Source organism: Artemia sp. Qi Xiang Cuo, chromosome 6 (assembly GCF_049724085.1).
Source record: "Artemia sp. Qi Xiang Cuo chromosome 6, ASM4972408v1, whole genome shotgun sequence".
NCBI classification, from domain to species: domain Eukaryota; kingdom Metazoa; phylum Arthropoda; class Branchiopoda; order Anostraca; family Artemiidae; genus Artemia; species Artemia sp. Qi Xiang Cuo.
In genome coordinates, this window is record NC_142799.1 from 1,294,435 (window position 1) to 1,316,509 (window position 22,075).

A 22,075-nucleotide genomic window follows, 5' to 3' on the forward strand; every position below is an offset into this window, starting at 1 on the left:
GTTTGAATTTAGAGCAAATAAATTTTCAGATTGCCAAATGAAACATTTATAAGGATTAAGAAATGGCTCAGAGCCAAATTACAAATTCTAAAGATCACTGGTCGTGCTTCGTAATTTTAGGTGAAATATTTTGTCATTTCCTAAAAAACTTCTTTTGATTATTCCAGTAAATCCTGTCTTTCTTATGGCTTTTTCAGGCGAAGTTGGTAAAAAAAAATTTCAATGATCGAATAACAAAACTTTCCTTGAAAAGGCGACTTCAAATGCTCCTGATTTGCCTTTTTGAGCCTTAAAAAGTATCAATACTGACTGGAGCTGCCTGAAAAAGTTAAAAAGCAGAGGCGACTTTGCCTGAAAAATCTATAATGAAGACACAGACTAACACATAGACCAAGGTATTATTTTCTGCTTTAAAAGCTGAATGCTACTAAATGTATAATTGCCAAGGCTTATTAAAAATATTATGAGTCAGATTACAGCAAGGAATTATTTAATTTTAGATCTATATGTATTTTTCTTACACTTTCAAGAAATAAAAATAATGAAGCTGTGAAGCGATAATTTTTCTTCATTGCCCAGCATCATTTTAAAAGTAATCTTAAAACGATCTCAAACTATTAAAAACTTTCAGGCAGAAAACTTTGATAATTATTATTCCGAATTCCAGTGCACGTAATGATATACAAATAGTATAAAGCACGCAATACGGTATTTTATGGTATTATCTTAGACCTTAGATCCGCCTGTGACTCCAGAGGCACCCAGGACATCAAGAAGGAGCCGCCAATCTTCCTGCCGGTGTGCTGCTGCAAGTATGTCCTCCCACTGAGGTTGGATTGATGTGTGCAGGTTACGGAGATCTGTCTGGTACGTTCGACGCAGGGTGTTATTTTATGGTATAGAACCACTAAAGACCCGACGAAAATTTATTTAGTGAGAGTTTCCAAAGATTTATTGAGACAGAACCTCGACAAAATTCGACTAAATTCATCTGTATTTACTCCACCTGATAATGCCCCTCTTCCAGAGCCCCCCCCCCACCTATACCAGCATAACCCCTCAGCCCCCGATTACAGTCCAAAGGGGAGATGTAGAGGCTCGCCGAAAAAAGATGAATCCATAGAAGTCGGTGGACCCTGATGGTGTACACCCAAGGCTTCTTAAAGAATTGCATGTTGAACTATCAGGCCCGCTCACTCACCTTTTTCAGAAATCCCTTGATGAAAAGTGTATCTCGCAGAATTGGCGACGGCCCACATAACCCCCATACATAAGGGTGGCAGCAAAGAGGACGCAAGCAATTACCGGCCAATCAGTGTCACCTCTGCAGTCGGGAAGCTACTAGAAGCGATTGTTAACACTGCAATCCTGAAACACTTGACAACCAATAAACTATTCTCATCAAATCAGCATGGCTTTAGGTCTGGTCGGTCGGTTGAAACAAACTTGATTGATTCTTATAATTATATCACCGATCTTCTTGACCAGGGGTTCCCAGTCGACATCATACTACTCGATTTGACAAAGACGTTTGACAAAGTCTGCCATAAAAGACTTCGAATCAAGCTCCAAGCTATTGGGGTGAGTGGTGGTGTGGTTGAGTGGGTGATGCAGTTCTTAAGAGATAGGAAACAGACGGTTAAAGTATTTGGCGAGGATGGAAGGACGTTTTTCTCCGAGGTGGCCGCTGTTGGAAGTGGTGTCCCCCAGGGAAACAGTTTTGAGTCCGACTTTATTTAATATATATATAAATGACGTGCCAAAAATCCTAAACAACAAAGTAAGCCTCTACGCTGATGACTTGAAACTTATCGGTCGTGCAGACACAGCGGAGAATATTAAGTCGATCCAACTGGACCTCGATACATTCACTCACTGGACTAATATTTGGAGGCTTGAATTCAACGCATCAAAATGCAAGACTCTCCACCTTGGGAAGAAAAACCCACATACTCAGTACCATATGGATTGTAGGGATGGGTCCCGAAATGCCATTTCCAGCAGCCACGCGGAGAGAGATCTTGGTGTCCTGGTAGACAACGAATTGAAATTTCATATTCATGAACAAGTGACTATTGCGAAGGCTAATCAGACTCTTGGCTTAATCAAAAGGACGTTCACTAGCAGATCTCCAACTGTTATGACCAAGCTATACAAGAGTCTAGTTCGACCAAGGCTAGAGTTTGGAATGTGTATCGCACGCCCAATCAATAAGACAGACCAAGCAGCTCTAGAATCAGTCCAGAGGAGGGCAACGAAATGTATTAGAGACCTGTATGATGTCCCTTATCCATCCCGTCTCCGTAAGCTTAGAATATCATCTCTAACATATCGTCGCAAACGAGGCGATGTGATAACAGCATACAAGCTCCTAAATGCTGAGGATACCATTCCTGGCCTTTTCCGACCGGACAATTCAAACAGAACTGGTGGTCATTCTCAAAAGCTTTTCCAGAAACGAGCCAACACCAGACTAAGGAAAAAGTTCTTCTCAAATAGAGTTGTCACCTTGTGGAACTCCCTTAGTGAAAAAACAGTAACCTCTACCAGCGTGGATGCGTTCAAGTCATCAGTGGATAGGGAGTGGCTCAACAAACCGTGGTTTACCATTTGGGACGCCACAGATGATGATTAACTATCATCACTGAAGTTGGCGGACACAGGATTCGTCCTATCGCTAGCAAGTGCGATTTTAGGTAATTTAAGGTAAATTTTAAAGAACTATTTTCAGTGCTTTTAGCTGCTAATTCAAAAGAAACCTGAATTCCTTTACTTGACTTTTAAGAATATCTTATATAACTGCATTCACCAATGTAACACAATAATTAGAAACAGTGAAACTTGGATTATTTCTAACTGAAAATGATTTGAAGTCACAAAATATGTTATTACAAACTTATTTGACAGACCAAACCAAAATATTTTATTAAGTCCTTCAAGGTGACGATTGCTCTAATAAGAATTTAAAAAAGAATTCTGAGCAAAAAATTTAGTAGCGTCAAAAACAACTTTAAATACTGATAGTTTTACATTGTTTAAAAACTCTAAGTACCTTGATAAGTGTTTAGATAATCAATTATAGCTAAATTAAGAAGAATTTTTTGACATTAGTAAATTAATCTGAATAGAATTTCGACTGGAAGATTTCTTCTTCACGCATGCTATTTTTCAACATGTTCAATCAACTTTATTTAAAAAGTTAAAACGTCCGTTGGCAGTATGAGGTTTTTCTCTGTGTGATGTTTGTAGCGCAAATGGTAAAAAATAATTTTAAAGTGTCTTTATTTTATAAAAACCTATCACTTACCGCGTTAAAATAGGAAAATTTATTGCGTACGATTCAAATTTTTGTGGCACCTAGGGTCCACGTACTTCTTTTTGCAAAAAGGAAAAAAAATAAACGAATTCAACAGAATCTACGAAGACGTTTTTACATGTCTTTTTTCATTTTCAAGAAAAAAATATTTTTTTACTAAATAAATCCAATAAATACCATGTCCAAAGCTTAGTTTATTTAATAAAAGAAGAATTTTTTACACTGGTACAAGCACTATGTACATAAACACAAAATATAGTGTTTTTTTTTTCGTGGAGAGTGATCAATGATGCATATTCAATAGTTTTTTTTTTAGACGTAACTTTATCGAGCCAATGGTTCTGTTATATCAAGATAGGTATCAATTGAAGGGAAATTGGTAGTTCTTGTACCCTTATTAATTATTAAAATTGATTTATCGTATCAAAATGGCGTTTTCTGCCAGTAAGCTACACAATACAAATATATCGGTCCAAAGAATGCCAAAATGCAATCGTGCAAAAAGTTTGGAAATAGCTTGCCGAATGCCTCAAAATTTATCAGTTTTATTCAAGTTCCTAACCCCAATTGAGCCTTTAGATGAATATAGAAATAAGGTTGGAATTGGGTTGAAAATTATTATTTAATATAGCCTGCCAGTCGATTCTGATATTCCATTTGTTTCTAAGAACAAGAAAAATTCATAAAGAATTAGCCATTATAATAAACCATTTATTCAACAAAATTAACAGCTACGTACCATCACAAAGTTGTAAACGCCTTATAGCGTATTGGCTAGAGGATTCTTTTATGGTGAGTACCATAACAAAATTTTATGGTGTCAGGAAAAAATTTTTAAGCCATATTTTCAAAACGTCAACAAAGGTGCTTCAAATGAATAGAATGAAAATTAAGATCATTACACCTTTCTTTACCAAGAAATTATAAATAGGGGTGAATATAAAACGAAGAGTGCAGTGTCAGTAATTAGGGTCAGAAGCCCTCTCATTGTGAACGTAATAGCTCATAATGGGCAACTTGCATAACTTACAGCCCCTGTACTGGGGGCTGGAGGGACGTTGTCAATTTTTGGCTTGGACCAAAGTTATTTGACCTTAGAAATATTTTGAAAAAATGGCTATCTCAAAATGTTAATCGGAAGCATTTGGGGGGAAAAGGTGTAGGGAGTGGACTGGTTGCTGGCCAATCACTTTTGACTCTTAAAAGAGAACTAGAAATTCAATTTCCAATCGAATGAGCCTCCTCAAAAGTTTATAAGATCACCCCTTCCATAAAAACGTTATATATTAACAAAAAGCAATTTGCAGAACTTGCTCTTTGCTCTTAGCAACACTCCCTTGCTCTGGGAGTATTGCCATTTCTGGAGACATAGTCAGTTGACCTCTGGGTTTTTTTGAACAGAATGACAATCTCAAATCTATGACAAGATGTATTTTGGGAAAAAAGGACGTAGGAAGGAGGACGGTTGCCCTCGATCACATTTGTCTCTTAAAAAGGGCAATAGAATCTCTAATTTTTAATCAAATGAATCCCACCCAAAGTTTATGCGAGAACTTCTTTTCCATATGAAATACTAATGGATAAAAATAAACTGAACCCTTATGGCTTTTCACTATACGTGATTTTGCAGCACTACCTTTGACTTGTGGAATATCTGGGGGTTCAGTAAGCTCTTATTTCCATTTCCTAGGTAGAAAACAACATCGACAGACTTTTGCAAGGTTACTTAGCATATTGAAATAAAAAAAAATCACTGCTAAACAATAATACTAAATATAGACAGACTGTTGGCACACCGGTGAGCTGCAGAAATTCTTTTCCACGCTGGCACTTCTTCCAACGGCGGCACGCCGCAGATAAATAAGCGTGATGGTGGGGTCTATTACTCTATTAAGAACAATTGCATAAACATAGCTGCTGATTTCGAACAAAAAGGTTTTTAAAGTACTGAAAAACTTTAGCGTAATGAAAGAGGGGTTAAAGAGGAAGGAAACCTCTCGTTAACGGAATTATTTCTGTTTATGTTTATTATGTAATTAAGTTGAATAATAAAGTTTAATGTTACTCTACTTTTGATCTGAAAGAATTTTTTTTAATTAATAATTTGGTAGCGCTGGAAAACAAATAAAAATTCAAAATTTGCCCTTGCTGTTTTCTAGGGTTGTTTTATTTTTTCTATTTATGCCGCTTTTCTACTATTATTTTGGTTTTTGGTAATCCTGGCAATAAAAGTTGTGGTAAATATCTACCAAATCATATTATTGACTTACGCATAAAGTGAATATACCACTCGATGCCTTTTTTATGCTGATTATGAATATAATAATCATTTCTAGGCTATCGGAAATGAATTTCAGCCCCCCCCTATATATGCCAATTCTGGGTACATATTTCTAAATTCGGGGGGGGGGGGGGTAAAGTTTAAAATTACTACCCAATTACATCCTAAAAAAAATTTGCCCCCCTCCCTAATGTAGAAATATAGGCCTATACCCTGAATTGGCATATAGCCGATAGGGGGGGGGGGGCTGAAACTCATTTCCAATAGGAATGATAAGTATATTCGTAATCGGTATATAAAAAGGCATCAAGTGGTATATTCACTTTATGCGTAAGTGAATAATATGATTTGGTATATATTTACCAAAGTTTTCTTGCTGCGTAATATCCTGGTTAAAGTCCTTGACTAGGTTTTTTGTTGCTAGTTCATCTTAGATGTTCAGCTAAGCAAACGAAATTTTCATGAATGCTTCTAGAGCCTAATTTATGCTTCAGAAATATCTTTTAAAGTATCTGCCTCTATTCTTTCCTGCTGAAAGTGGTAGTGGCCTTTGAAGAACCTTAGCCAAATTTATGCAAAAATTGAAATCTTTTGAAATAGATCAAGTCTCAAACTTGCAGGAATAAAAATAAGCATGAACCTCCTTGAAATAGGCATTACAACAAAACAAAGATTATACTATTGGAATCACCATTGTCAAAAACATTGAATAAGAAACTTACAGTGCTATATAATAGAAATCACAGAACAAAAATATCATAGGCAGTTCAATAGCACTGCCTAGGTAAAGAACAATGTGGGTACAATGTATTATTTTTTTTTACCAGGGCACTTCTTATAGAAAGAAATGTCTTAGGAACTTCAAAAAGAGCTCATTTGATTAGAAATTGAGAGGGCTAGTGCCCTTTTAATAGTCAAAATAATTGGAGAGAAACCAGCACCAATCCCCCACACCAATCATTTCCCCAAACACATCCAATCCAAATTTTGAGATAACCATTTTGTTCAGCATAGCCTAGTTTAAAGGTCTGGGTGATAAAATCCCCCCTCCACAACACTCAGGGCAAAGATTGTAAGTTAAGCCCTGGGGGCATTTAAGGTTTTTATAGAAAGGGTGGTTGCTTAAACCTCAGAGAGGGCTCATTGGATTGGTATTCAGAAGTTCTAGTGGCCTTTTTAACAGTCAAAAGTTATTGGAGGTCAACCAGCCCCTCCCCCTATTTCAATCATTTCTCCAAACACATCTAATCAAAATTTTGAGATAGACATTTTTTTCAGCATATTTGAAAGGTCCAGAAATTATGTCTTTAAGGATGAAATTCTCATATAAACTTCAGACAGGGCTAATTGGATTGTAATCAGAAGTTATAGTGCTCTTTTTAAGAGTTAAAGTGATCAGAGGGCAGGTATATCCTCCACCCACCCACACACACGCATGTTGTAATTTCTTGAAGTGCTTCTGATAGATATTTTTGAGATGGTAATTTGTTCTTGTAAAAAATTTGAAAAGGTCTCATTTGGTTGGAAATTGAAAGGGCTAGTTCCTTCTTTAATACACAAAAGTGATTGAAGGGCAACCAGCAACTCCCCCCCTCCATGCCTATCATTTCCCCAACACTTACAATCAAAATTTTGAGATAGCTATTTTGTTTGATGTAGTTTAAAAGTCCAGAAATTATGTATTTGTTGATGAGACTCCCCTCCTCCCCTAGAGCCTTCAGGGCAAGATTTGTAAGTTATGCCCCAAGGGAATATAAGGTTTTTAGGGAAAGTGTGATTGTATAAAATTTGAAGGGGGCTCATTGGATTGGAAATTGGAAGTTTAAGGGCCTTTTTAAGAGTCAAATTTACCCCACATCATATTTTCTCCAAATGCATACAATATAAATTTTAGATAGCTATTTGTTCAAAAATAGTCCAAAGATCACATAACAAGGCCTTCAGGGTTAATACACCCCCCCTCCCTTATATCCTCTTGTTGCCAAACACATTCAATCAAAATTGCAAGACAGCCATTTTGTAACCAATAGTCCAAAGAGCATTAACAATGCCTTCAGTAATCAAATATAAAGAATATTTAGACAGACATTAAACTAAATCAAAACAAAGTATGAGCATGTGGACAAAAAGGTGACAAAGCAATATCTGAAGAACAACTTATATTATTAAGTTAGACCTTAAGAGAAAGCTGTGGGGGATTTTGAACTAGCCAGAAGGCACCATGTATATACTTTTAATGCTACCACTACAGTTACTGTATTTAATGACGCTAAGAGTATAAAGGTAAAACTTCTAGGAAGCGTTTAGGGGGAGGTTCAATTGAAAGAAAAAACTATATGCATGCAGGTTTTCAAAAGGGCATATAAGCAATATGATAGGCAGCACCACTCTATAATAGCTAGAAATATCATTGAAACATTTAAAGGAGCTAATTCAAACAAAAATAAAAGTTCTAGTGTCCTTTTTAAGAGTAAGAAGAGATTAGAGGACAATCAGCCTGTCTCTCAAGGCAATTCATTTTACAAAGAAATCCAGTCAAAATTTTGAGACAACCATTTTGTTCAGCATACTAGAACAGTCCAGTAACTATGTCTATGTCTTATTTGGCATGTCAACCCCCACCCCTCAATTATGTAATTGACCTGTTATGCTATAAAACTAAATGCTACTTTAAAACTAAATCAAAAGGCATTGTGTTTATGGTTGCCAATAAGACACTCCATCAATATATTGAAAGATCTTAGGCCAAATTTGCCAGCCATGACAAAAAACAAACAGAGAGAAAAAACCCAATAAAAAAAACACAATAGATGAGACTGCAGCCAGTGGAGATAAAAGATGAAAAATGTAAAACAGCATAGATATTTTGCCTGTATCAAAACAAGGCATCTTGAAGATGCCTTGTTTTGATACAGGCAAAGTATCTGCATTGTTTTACATTTTTTTTGTCTTTTCTCTCCACTGGCCACAGTCTCATTTGTTGTGTTTTGTTTTTTTTCATTGATTTTTTTCTCTCTGTTGGTTTTTCATCAATATATTGTGAACAACTGGGGATATTAAGTTGCAGTTTTTGGGGCTACTACTATTACTACTTCTCTTACAATTTAAATAAATAAATAGAGTGTAAGTGTATCCAGGTCGTCAAAGACCCTATATAGAATCTTTGTGGAATGATATTAAGTTTTATTTTTCAGGTCAACTTGAGGAGATATAAAATTAAATTAAAAAATACTATTGTGTCAGGATTAAATATTGCTGAAAGTTTTTCCCAACATGCAAATAGCAAGCCAAACTGTGGATTCTTATATAAGGAAACTGAAAAGATATAATTTTTTTTTTGTGAAAAAGACTATGCCAATAAAAAACGAACAGAAATTAATTAAAAAAAACGTTTAACACGAAACAAGTTTTTCAAAGAAAAGTAAAGAGCTCCATTAAGCCAAAAATGGGCAGAAATAAATTCAAGTAATCTTCCAAGCATAAAACTACCACAAGTCGTTATCAATTAATAAATGAAACCCAAAACAAGCAGAAATTAGAATAAATAGCCAAGTCAAACTCAAAACAAGCAAAAATTAACATTAAGTAGGGCTGATAACCCCATGCCTTCTAAAGGCCATAATATAATTTGTACTTTACTGAAAACAAAATACGTTTTAAATGTTTTCACTTTTTTTTACTTAAATAAATAAAAAAAATGTAGGACTATAAGGAATAAACATCAGTATATGGATATTAAACTGACAATCCATGGTCATTTTTTTTTCTTTTTTTTTTTTTTTAGTAAAGGCTCAATTATTTTCTGGTCTTGAGAAGGCATGGGGGTTATCAGCCCTACAAATATTAAGTTTTGCTTGTTTTGAGTTTGACTTGGCTATTTATTCTAATTTCTGTTCGTTTTGAGTTTCATTTATTTATGAATAGTAATTTGTGGTAGTTTTACACTTTGAAGATTATTTGACTTTATTTCTGCTGATTTTTGGCTTAATGGAGCTTTGAAAAAATTGTTTTGTGGATTTTTTTTTTAAATCAGTACAAATATAAGGCAGCATCATTCAGTCAGGGGGGGGGGTTGGTGCCCCCCCCCCGTATGGGCGCCCATGTCCCCACCTAGATCAACAAGTAAATTACTATTCTTAGATGCATGCTCTTTCTCCTTTTTTTGCTGTTTTTTTCCTTTGTTGCTAACAGAGCCCTGAAACATCATAGTATGTTCTTTAAAACCTTTAGCAAAATCAAATGTTTGTATCTAATTAGTTTTTATCTAACTTTTTAACTTTACAATATATTTTAAAACCTAATGACAAGGTAACAAGTTACCTTTTGGACTTCATTAAGGGCTCAAAGTGGAATTTGCCCCAGAAAAAAAAATTGAATTTGGAAAGAGCATAATAAAAGGCACCAACTGATGTATTTACTTTCTTCCTAGCTAAATTATGTGAATACTACTACTACTACTAATAAGTCACTACAACACCAAACTGCCTAAGGCCAACAAAGCTATACATGCTCCTCCTCCATCCGAATCTGTTCAGAGTCACCCTTCCAAGAAATTTTTATTTCCTCTAAATCTTTGTATACAATATCCTCCACCACATTTGAGGATGACCTGCTTTTTCTTTGACTCTTGATGGTTGGCTGACAAGAACACTCTTTGGCAATCTCTTATCCTTCATCTGCAGAGCATGTACTAGCCATCTCATCCTTTCTCTTATTAAAGCAGAAAACAGGATTGAAGCATAGTTTAAGTACAGCTTACTGTTTCAGATATGGTCAGTCAATTTGGTACCCAAATCTATCCATATGCAATTTCTCTGGCAAACATCTAGTAAATTCTTCCCTGTTATTTGGAGTTTCATAATATTGGTTTCCAGACCTATCTTTCTATTCTTCCAAATTTTTTTCCACTTAAAAAAAAAATAGTCCAGTCCTTGGCTGTTCTACTTTTAACATCTTCACTGCTCCCACCAACTTTACTAACAACACTAACTAGGTACGGTAAGTGAAGCTGCCTTCTTGGTCAATCTTCTCATTACCTAACATTACGTCTTCACTTTCACTTATTCCTATCCTTGGCAGCCTTATCTTCTTAACTTTTTAGTCTTAACTACTTAGCCTTTTTGTAGTAGAAAGTTTTTTGTTCAACGTAGTAGAAAGTTCTGGAAATTAGGTCTGTGAGGATGACAACCCCCCCCCCCAGCCCACAGGGCGAGGGGTGTAAGTTATCCCCTGGGTGCATATAAGGTTTTTATTTAAAGCGTTGTCGTAGAAACTTCAAAAGGGCTCATTTGATTAGAAATTGAACGGGCTAGTGCCTTTTTTTAATAGTTGAAGGTGATTGGAGAAAGACTAACGCGACTCTCACACCCACATTTTCCCCAAACACATCCAATCAAAATTTTTAGATAGCCATTTTATTCAACGCAGTTGAAAGTTTTGGAAATTAGGTCTTTAAGGATGACAACTCATCCCCCTCACAACCCTCAGGGCAAGGGTTTTAAGTTATGCCCTGGGAGCATGTAAGGTTTTTATAGAAAGCGAAGTTTTAAAAACTTCAAAAAGGGCTCATTCAATTGAAAATTGAAAGGGCTAGTGCCCTTTTAATAGTCGAAAGTGATTGAAGGGCAACTAACCCCCCTCGCACGCTCACCATTTCCCCAAACACATCTAATCAAAATACTGAGATATCCATTTTGTTCAACGTAGTCGAAAGTTCTGGAAATTAGGTCTTTTAGGATGATAATCCCATCAGAGCCCTCAGTGCAAGGGTTGTAAGTTAGGCTATTCCGTGGGGGCATGTGAGGTTTATATAGAAAGTTGTTGCAGAAATTTCAAAAGGGGCTCATTTGATTTGGAAATTGAAATTGCCCTTTTTAATAGTCGAAAGTGAGTGGAGAGTAATTAACCCCCCTCTCACGCCCACCATTTCCCCAAGCACATTCAATGAAATTTTAGAGAAAGCCATTTTGTTCAATGTAATTGAAAGTTCTGGAAATTATGTATTAAAGGATGACAAACCCCCCAGAGTCCCCAGGGCAAAGGTTGTAAGTTATGCCCTGAGGGCATATAAGGTGTTTAATGATAGAGTTGTCGTAAAAACTTCAAAAGGGGATCATTCGATTGAAAATTGAGAGGGCTAGTGCCCTTTTTAATAGTTGAAAGTAATTGGAGGGCAACTAACCCCCCTCTCTTCCCCACCCTTCCCCCAAACACATCCAATCAAAATTTTCAGGTAGCCATTTTGTTCAACGTAGTTGAGAGTTCTGGAAATTAGGTCTGTGAGGATGACAACCCCCCCCCCCCCAGCCCTCAGCGCGAGGGTTGTAAGTTATCCCCTGGGGGCATATAAGGTTTTTATTGAAATCTTTGTCGTATAAACTTCAAACGGGTTCGTTTTATTGGAAATTTATAGGGATAGTGCCCTTTTTAATAGTTTAAAGCGATTGGAGAAAGACTAACGTCCCTCTCACGCCCACCATTTTCCCAGACACATCCAATCAAAATTTTGAGATAACCATTTTGTTTAACGAAGTTCAAAGTTCTGGAAATTAGGTCTTAGAGGGTGATATCCACCCTCACAGCCCTTAGGGTAAGAGTTAGAATTTATGCCCTGGGGGCATATAAGGTGTTTATAGGAAATGTCGTTGAAGAAACACTAAAAGGGTTATTCGATTAGAAATCGAAAGGCCTAGTGCCCTTTTTAATAGTTGTAAGTGATTGGAATGCTTGACATTTTTATAGTAAAGATTGATGTGGGTATAATGTATTGTTTTTTTGTTGTTTTTGTTTTGACCAGGGCACTTTGTATTGAAGGAGTTGTCGTAGGAACTTCGAAAAGGGCTTGTTCGATTGAAAATAGAAAGGGCTGATGCCTTTTTTAATAGTCGAAAGTGATTGGAGGGAAACTAATCCCCTTCCCACGCCCACTTTCCCATTTGATTTTATGTTTAAAAGCTAAATGTTGCCATATTAGATTAAATAAAAATGTACTGTGTTAATGCTAATTCCCAATAAGGCATCTCAGCAGTATCCCAAGAACGACTGAGGGTATTATGTTCAAACTTTCGGGGCTGCCTCTGCTCTTAAAATTTAACCAAATCAAAATAGCATAAGTGTATCCAAGCTCTTAAAGAAAGTAAACAGATTTTTTTTGCAAATGGTATCAAGTTTTCCATTTCCGGTCAACTAGAGGAGGTATGAAACTAAATTAAACAGTACTATTTGTGTCCAGATTTTTAAAAGGGTGTATGTTGTTAAAAATTGCTGAAAATTTTTCTCCAACATACAAATAGCAGGCCAAACTATAAATTCTTAAGAAAACTAAAAGATTTAAAGTATTATTTTCTTTTTCTCTGAAAAGACTATGTCAATATAAAACAAACGGAGATTAATTAAAAAAACTTTCCACAAAATAAGTTTTTCAAAGAAAAGAACTCCATTAAACAAAAAATGAGCAAAAATATAATCAAACAATCTACCAAGCGTGAAACTACCACAAATCAGCATCGATAAATAAATGAAACCTAAAACGAACAGAAATTACAATAAACAACCGAGTCAAACTCAAAAACGAGTAGAAATTAACATAAGTTGGGCTTAAAAGCCCTATGCCTTCCCAAGGCCAGAACATAATTTGCACTTTAATGAAAAAAACACAAATGAATGTGCGTTGTCAGTTTAATATACATATACTGATATTTAGTAATCAAAATGTTAATATTATTTGATTTATTAAAGTTATAAAAGTAAAAACATTTATATTTTTTTCAGTAAATCGACGTCGATTTTCTCAAATCGACGCCGATTTCTTTCAAAATCGGTGCTGATTTGAAAATCAGTTCTCGAAATTAGCCTCGTGTGCCCAGCCCTTTAATCTAAGAGTGAAAGTTGGGTTGAATCCTGTACCCTTTCTAAAATTGCTCTGTTCTTCTGTTAAAACTGTATCTACATCATCTCTAAGTTTAAAAAGTATAATAATACTAAGTAATTTGTTTTCTAGAGAAACCAGGCTAATACCTCTGTAACTACCACACTCACTCTTATTCCCTTTCTTATAGAGAGGTTTAATTAAAATCTTCCTAAAATTGCTGGATACTTCCCCTTTTCAAAAGTCAGATTCATAATCTTCAGTAAGTAATGTCTAACCTCACAACCCCCCTATTCAAAAAACTTATTTGCCACACTATCAGCACCTTGGGGGTTTAGTTCTTAACCCTTTTAGTAACGCTTTTAGTAACCCTTTTTATCTCTCTCTAATTCTTCATCACAAAATAAATCTTCCTTTACATTCAAAGTGATAAAAACTTTTTTTATTGTTTTCTAAGTATGAGTTTGCGGATTTTCTTGGTTTGCAATGATTTTTGTGCTTGTTGTTATTGGTTTATAATAGTAGTTGGTTTATAATAGCAAATAAAGCCAACTTAAAAGAAAAATTAATCACTGTTATATACAGCTTACTTTTGATAAGTGATAATTTAGAATGTTTACAAAAAGCTATTAATGCCGTGTCGTCTGCACTTGGTGATATTGGGCTAACAATAGAGCCGTCTAAGACTGAATTCGTCGTTTTGAATGACGAAACATTGCCAAATCGTGCTGTTGATGTTTGCGGGAAGACAGTTCTCCAAAAGGATAAGTTTGAGTATCTCAGACTCCGGTATTGGAATTCTATCAGAGCTACTAAAAATCTTGTTATTGCAGCACTTAAAGAAAAACTGTGGAAAACTTACGGTATGCTAGCACGAACTAAAGGTCAATTTGACAAAATTACGCTCGGTCGTCTCTGTAACGCCATGTTTGCTCCACATGTCTTTTTTTTAACCCCCTTATGGAATTGCTTTAGTAAAACCGAACGTAACCAAATTCGTTCAATTTTTTTTCGGTATTGCAAATATTTATTGGAAATTCCCATATGGTTCAGAAACTCTTATGTTTCGCAGAAGTATTATATTTTTGAGTTAAGTAAGAAAATGGATGAGTTGTATAACCGTTTCAAAAGTCGAAATAGAACAATACACGACTTTCCATTGGCTAGTCTTGTGCATTAAAATCGTGATTTTGATTTCCTTTGTTTTGTCTTTTACATAGTTATCGCAGTTTAATTTTGTTTTGTTACGTTGTGTGATTTTTTCGTTATCTTCTTCTTTCGTTTTTATAACTCCTTCGAGCATTTACATGTATTTGTATGAAGGGTTGAAATAAAATTATTATTATTATTATTATTACAGCCAATGGCTATATCTGGCCAAGTAACACTTCTGTGCATGGCATCATCTGAACCAAACACTAAAGTAACAAAATTGTAATCCCGTTTGGTTTCCATTCAACACTGTTTCCAAACATAATGGTAGCTACTGTGATATTTGTGTCACATCATCTTTTTCAATAATGCAAAATAATGAAAAATACGCTGCCTATGTTATTTAAAAATATTTTTGATTTGTATAAAAAACCTTGTATAAAAGAGTTCAAGAGAATGTGTTGGTCAATGATGCTCAGAAATGATAAGAGAAAAGATAGAAAATAAAGATCCTTGAGAGTCATTGATGCCACAAAAGGTGCCAAATAGATATTGTATATAGCCAACTATGTAGCTAGACTGCTTTGTGTTTTTTCTAATCATAAAAGAACAGGGATTAGTAGCACACAACCGTGCATCACCAGGTGTCAATCACATGGCCCCATATTTCCTAGCAGAGCATTGATCCCCACAGTGTGATTCTAATCATAGTATTAGTTCTTTATACCTAAAAGTCTCAAATTTCAGGTCAGATATTTTTATAAATCAAGAACCCCTTCAAACTTGATAAATCAAGCAATTTTATCAGCAATGGATGGAAGCTTGAACCCTTATTTAAAAAGGCCTATCTGTGACAGTAGTATTGGAGAAGTTACACAGGGTATTACTAGAAGAGGATGTCAAGCAAATGTCAAGAACTTGAGAAATATAGATGATATAAGTTCTAGGTAAGGTATAATCCCAACTACTAGATAGTAATTCACTGTTGAAAAAATTAACAATAATGGGGTAATGATGCACTTCGACTGCTTTTATTTAACTTCTTCATTATGAGGACATGAGTAAAGGTAAACTTGTGGAAAAGCTTTTATCAAGGACAACCTCTGTTTATTATCAACCTCTTAACAACCTCTGTTTATTATCAGTGTTATCTTGAAAAAAAAACGCTTTCCACATATACTTTTCCAGATGTTTATGTGTACTTCTAGTGTACCAGAGAGTTTTTTGTGTGGTACTATTTCTTCAATTTTAAAGAAGGGAAATTCTCCTTTTATTTGCTGTTCTTACCAACCTATTACTGTCTCTTGCACTTTTAATAAAGTTCTTGAGCATGTATTACTACCTTTTGTGACTAATAATATGCTTGAGAGAGATAACCAGTTTGGATATAAGCCCGGAGTAGGTTGTCAGCATGCACATCGTGTATTATCTTCTTTGCTCCTTAAGAATTCTTCTAAGGGAAAGATTATATATCTTTGTACTTTAGATCTATCAAAAGCTTTTGATAGTGTATGTCATAGTCAGCTTTTTTCTGCTCTTCATGGTTGCGGTGTCAATCTATCGGTTATAATGCTTTTTCGTTACTGGTACTCTAATTCTTTTCTTCGGCTGAAATCGGCGCCAGCTTCCATTATTAAGGTGAAAATAGGTTTAAGGCAAGGTGGAGTTTTATCTCCGACCCTATTTAATTTATGTATTTCAGGCAAAAATATCGGATACCTATCTCTCTGGTTTTTCTGATGTTTCATACCTTGCCTATGCTGATGACCTTCTTATAAGCCGTACTAACACTGGTCTGTCTAATATGGTTTCTCGTGTTGCTACTTCTTTTTCAGACATAGGCCTTTTTCTTAATGTAGATAAACGTAAATTTATTTCTTTTAACAACAATTCTAGTACTCCCCTTCGTTGTAGTGGCTTTACTATCCCTCTCGTAGATTCTCTTCAGTGGCTCGGTATTTCTATTACTATTAGTCTTCCGAGCTTGCGCCTGCGCACAGTCTCAGATATTAATATGAAAATTCAATTAGGATATGCTGAAATTGTTTCCGATAGAGGTAAATATAATAAATTCGTGTTGGCCAAGCTCTACTCAACTTTTTGTGACCATTCAATTCTTTTTACCTCTGGAATTTTTCCCCTTCTTAAGAAAAATGAGTTAAAACGAATCCGAATTAATTATTTTAGATTTCGTAAATTTTTGTTGTTTCTTCTACCTTGGACTAAAAACCGGGTAATTATTAATAAATTTCCTGTTCCTGATATTACTGTAAAATTCGAAGCACTGTGCAGAAAACTTTCAAATACCGCTTGTATAAATTTTTCTCCGCACCATCACCTTATCAGGATTTTTCAGTCGTAAGTTATTTTTCCTTACTTTGTTTGTTTGTTTATTTCTCTTTGGTGTTTTTAGTGTAATATTGGTACTTTGATTCGTTTGTTTGGTTGAAATTGATGTCTGATATATCTGAGACTATCACAGTAAAGAAGGGAGTCTTGCAAGATGGTGGGCTGTCTCAATATATTTCTAAAACTTTGCTTGCAGACTGTTTGCGAATGTTGTCTCCTACTGTGTTTTTAGAAAATGTTGGTGTTAGTTATATTGCTTATGCTGATAAAAATCAAATAATAATAATAATAATGACAGCTTGTGTCCATATTTCTGTAAGTTACTGCTTATTAGATTCTGCATGTTTTGAGTTTTTTTTTCTCTTCTTCTTTTCCCCATCCTTTTATGTTATTTTTTCTTTTGTTTTAGTTTCTTTTAAATTTTATGTGTTACTCTGTAACTGGTATTCTTCGATTTCTATATTGATTTTCGTTGCATTTTTATGTTTTTTTCGTGATTACTCCACGTATTGTACCTCTTTATAGTGTGCGTTAGAAATAAATAATAAAATAATATGAAGTTTTTCAAGGATAGTCAAGAGCTACATTAAACCTCAGACAAGCAGAAATAAAGTATAGTAGTAATTGAAGTGTAAATGAACATAAGTTACTATCAATAGATAAGTGAAACCTAAAAGGATTAGCAATTACAATAAGTATTCAAGTTAAAATTAAAATAAACAGAAACTATAGCAAACTTGGAGTAGGGATAGTGCCCCATATGCTGTGTAAAGACCAGAATGTCACTTGCGCTTTACTGATAACAATTTGTATTTCGAGCTGTGAGTTTATTTTTGTCATAATATCATCTTAACCAAGATTACTGAAATGATCTGATGAAATGCAGATTGACAGTTAACAGCTGAATTTATGTTGATATTCATTCCTAAAAATCTCAGCAATTTCGAATTTATTAACCTTATAAAAGATAAAACGTTTAAAATGTATTTTAGTGCAAATGATGTTATGATCTTTATAAGGCATAGATGTTGTTAACCAGCTACTGTTTGTTGCAGTTTGTTTTTGTTATATGTTTAACTTGATTTTTATAGTAATTTCTGTTCGTTTTGGATTCCACTTAGTTATTGATTGTGATTTATGTTCGTTTTACACTTGAATTACTATTTGACCTTTTTTTCGCTCGTCTTAAGTTTAATGTAGGTCGTTACTTTTCTTTTAGAAACTTCATCTGTGAAAAAAAGTTTTTTTTTTATATTTACATTCTGTTTGTTTTTAATTCCCATAATTTTTATTGGATAATAAAAGAATATTCATAAATTTTTTTTTCGATTTTAAGAATCCAGATTTTGGATTGCTATTTATATAGTAGATACAATTTTGCAACAAATTTTGATAATAGCTGTACTACAGAACTTCGGATGAATTGATGCGTGGAATATTATTCAAATAAATCGATTGAAACTCCACATGATCTTTTGGCTTCTATAGGATTGAAGGCATTTTGACCTTGTTGTGATTGTGCGTTTTGATTTGGTCACCCCCAACATTCCCTTTAAGTTTAATTCTTATAGCTTTAGCCTTAGTAGTAGTAGTAAATATGCAAATAGTGTGTTTTGGTTAGTTCAAAGTGCCTTTGAAGTTTTCAGTTAGTAGTCTAAGCTGTTCCTGAGATATTGCTGATATGCTATTTAGACAATGTACTTGCACATAGTGTGTTTGATTTAGTTCTGCATCTTACTCAACAGTCCCTCAAGGTTTCACCTTCATACTCTTAGGCTTAGAAACAGTAATAGCAGCAGTAGTAGTAGCGGTAGTTGAAGTAATATGCTTGTAGTACCTTTTTGTTAGTTTAACATCCCCCTCAATATGCCCTGAAAGCTTCAACTTTATATTCTAAGTCGTTCCTGAGATGTGGCTGATATGCTCTTTTGACAACCTGCGTGCATATAGAATGCTTTGACTTATTTCAACAGCCCCCTCAACATTCCTGATAGTTTCACCTTCATATCCTTTGCTTTTTTGGAGACTCATTATCAAACATGAGTCCATTTTCCAATAACATATCATAGGCAGCGCAATCGCGCTGCCTAAGTAAAGAACGATGTTAGCACAATGTATTATTTTCAATTTTTTTCCTTTAGAGCACTTCGTATCGAAGTAGTTGTCGTAGAAACTTCGAAAAGAGCTCATTCAATCGGAAATTGGAGTAGCTAGTGCCCTTTTTAATAGTCGAAAGTGATTGGAAGGCAACTAACACCCCTTCCACGCCCACCATTTCCCGAAACACATCCAATCAAAATTTTGAGATAGCCATTTTGTTCAGCCTAGTTGATTTCCAGATAGAAATTGTGTTTTTAAGGAGGACACTCCCCCACAGGCCTCAGGGCAAGGGTTATAAGTTATGCCCTGGGGGCATATACGTTTTTATTGAAATCTTTGTCGTAGAAACTTGAAAAAGGGCTCATTCGATTGGAAATTTAAAGGTCTAGTGCCATTTTTAATAGTCACAAGTGATTTGAGGACAACTAACCTCCCTCTCACGCCCACCTTTTCTCCAAACACATCCAATCAAAATTTTGAGATAGCCATTTTGTTTCACACTGTTTAAAGTTCAGGAAATTATACCTTTGAGCATTACACTCCCCCCCACAGTCTTTAGGGCAAGTGTTATAAGTTATGCCCTGGGGGCATATAAGTTTTTATTGAAATTTGTGTCGTAGAAACTTGAAAAAGAGCTCTCTCGATTGAAAATTCGAAGGGCTAGTGTCCTTTTTAATAGTCGACAGTGATTTGAGGGCAACTAACCCCCCTCTCACGCCCACCTTCTCCCAAAACACATCCAATCAAAAATTTTAGATAGCAATTTTGTTCAACGTATTTGAAAGTTCTGGAAATTAGGTCTTTAAGGATGACACCCCCCTACAACCCTCAGGGCAAGGGTTGTAAATTATGTCCTGGGGGCATGTAAGGTTTTTATAGAAAGCGATGTTGTAAAAACTTTTAAAAGGGCTCATTCAATTGGACATTTAAAGGGCTAGTGCCCTTTTAATAGTCGAAAGGGATTGAAGGGCAACTAACCCCCCTCTCACACCCACCATTCCCCAAAATACATCCAATCAAAATTTTTAGATATCTATTTTGTTCAGCGTAGTCGAAAGTTCTGGAAATTAGGTCTTTTAGGATGATAACCCCCTCAGAGCCCTCAGTGCGATGGGCTGTAAGCTATGCCCTGGGGACATATAAGGTTTATATAGAAAGTTGTTTTAGAAATTTAAAAAACGGCTCATTTGTTTGAAAATTGAAATTGCCCTTTTTAATAGTCGAAAGTGAGTGGAGAGTAATTGACCCCCCTCTCACGCCCACCATTTCCCGAAACATATTTAGTAATAGTTTTGAGATAGCTATTTTTTCAGCGTAGCTGGAAATTATGTATTTAAGGATAACAAACCCACCAAAGTCCCAAGAGCAAAGGTTGTAAGTTACGCCCTGGGGGCATATAAGGTTTTATAGATAGAGTTGTCGTAAAAACTTCAAAGGTGCTCATTCAATTGGAAATTGAGAGGGCTAGTGCCTTTTATAATAGTCGAATGTGATTGGAGGTTAACTAACCACCCTCTCACGCGCACCATTCCCCCAAACACATCCAATCAAAAGTTTCAGATAACCATTTTGTTCAATCTAGTAGAATGTTCTGGAAATTAGGTCTTTTGGGATGACAACCCCAGCCCTCAGGGCAAGGGTTGTAAGTTATACCCTGGGGGCATATAAGCTTTCTTATTGCAAGCGTTGTCGTAGAAACTTCAAAAGGGATCATCTGATTAGAAATTGAAAGGGCTAGTGCCTTTTTAATAGTTCTAAGTGATGGGAGAGTGACTAACGCCCCTCTCACGCCCACCATTTTCCCAAACACATCCAATCAAAATTTTGAGATAGTCATTTCGTTTAACTTGGTTGAACGTTCTGGAAATTATGTCTTAGAGGATGACAACCACCCTCGCAGCCCTTAGGGCAAGGGTTGTAATTTATGCCCTGGGGGCGTATAAGGTGTTTATAGAAAGTGTTGTCGTAGAAACTCAAAAAGGACTCATTCGATTGAAAATAGAAAGGGCTGATGCCCTTTTTAATAGTCGAAAGTGATTGGAAGGAAACTAATCCCCCTCCCACGCCCACCCTCCCATTTGCCTTTTTGATTAAAAACTAAATGTTGCCTTAAGATTAAATCAAAATGCATAGTGTTAATGCTAATTCCCAATAAGGCATCTCAGCAGTATCCCAAGAGCGACTGAGGGTATTATGTTCAAACTTTCGGGTCTACTTCTGCTCTTAAAATTAACCAAGTCAAAATAGCGTAAGTGTATCCAAACCTTCAAAGAAAACAAGCAGATTTTTTTTGCGAATGGTATGAAGTTTTCCATTTTAGGTCAACTAGAGGAGGTATGAAACGAAATTAAACACTACTATTTGTGTCCGGACTTTTAAAAGGGTGTATGTTGTTAAAAATTGCTGAAAATGTTTCTCCAGCATACAAATAGCAGGCAAAACTGTAACTGTAAAGTCTTAAAAAACCGAAAAGGTTTAAAGTATTATTTTCTTTTTCCCTGAAAAGACTATGTCAATATAAAACGAACAGAAATTAATTAAAAAAAAACTTTTTCCACAAAATAAGTTTTTCAAAGAAAAGTAAATAACTCCATTAAACAAAAAATGAGTAAAAATAAAATCAAATAATCTACCAAGCGTGAAACTACCACAAATCAGCATCCATAAATAAATGAAACCCAAAACGAACAGAAATTACAATAAATAACCGAGTCAAACTCAAAACGAGCAGAAATTAACATAAGTTGGGCTGAAAACCCCTGTGCCTTCCCAAGGCCAGAACATAATTTGCACTTTACTAAAAAAAAATACAAATGAATGTGCATTGTCAGTATACTGATATTTAGTAATCAAAATGTTAATATTATTTGATTTAATAAAGTTATAAAAGTATAAACATTTATATTTTTGCCAGTAAAGTGCAAATTATGTTCTGGCCTTGGGAAGGCATAGGGGTTTTGAGCCCAACTTATGTTAATTTCTGCTCGTTTAGAGTTTGACTCTGTTATTT

At 35.2% G+C, this 22,075-nt stretch overlaps 1 protein-coding gene across 3 annotated transcripts in view; it reads left to right on the forward strand.

Moving 5' to 3' along the window:
• The first annotated feature begins 5,234 nt into the window (after positions 1-5,234).
• The window catches only part of Aladin (aladin WD repeat nucleoporin), a 65,210-nt gene continuing 48,369 nt past the window's right edge, over positions 5,235-22,075 (forward strand). Inside the window, exons 1-2 of one of the 3 annotated variants that reach the window (XM_089090010.1) lie at positions 5,235-5,251; positions 15,364-15,563. In XM_089090010.1, coding sequence (XP_088946136.1) covers positions 15,427-15,563 — 137 coding nt within the window. In that variant the 5' untranslated portion in view covers positions 5,235-5,251; positions 15,364-15,426. Of the gene's footprint in view, positions 5,252-5,327; positions 5,349-5,457; positions 5,477-15,363; positions 15,564-22,075 lie in introns of those variants that run through there. The other 2 variants (XM_089090008.1, XM_089090009.1) reach the window with 2 other exon arrangements.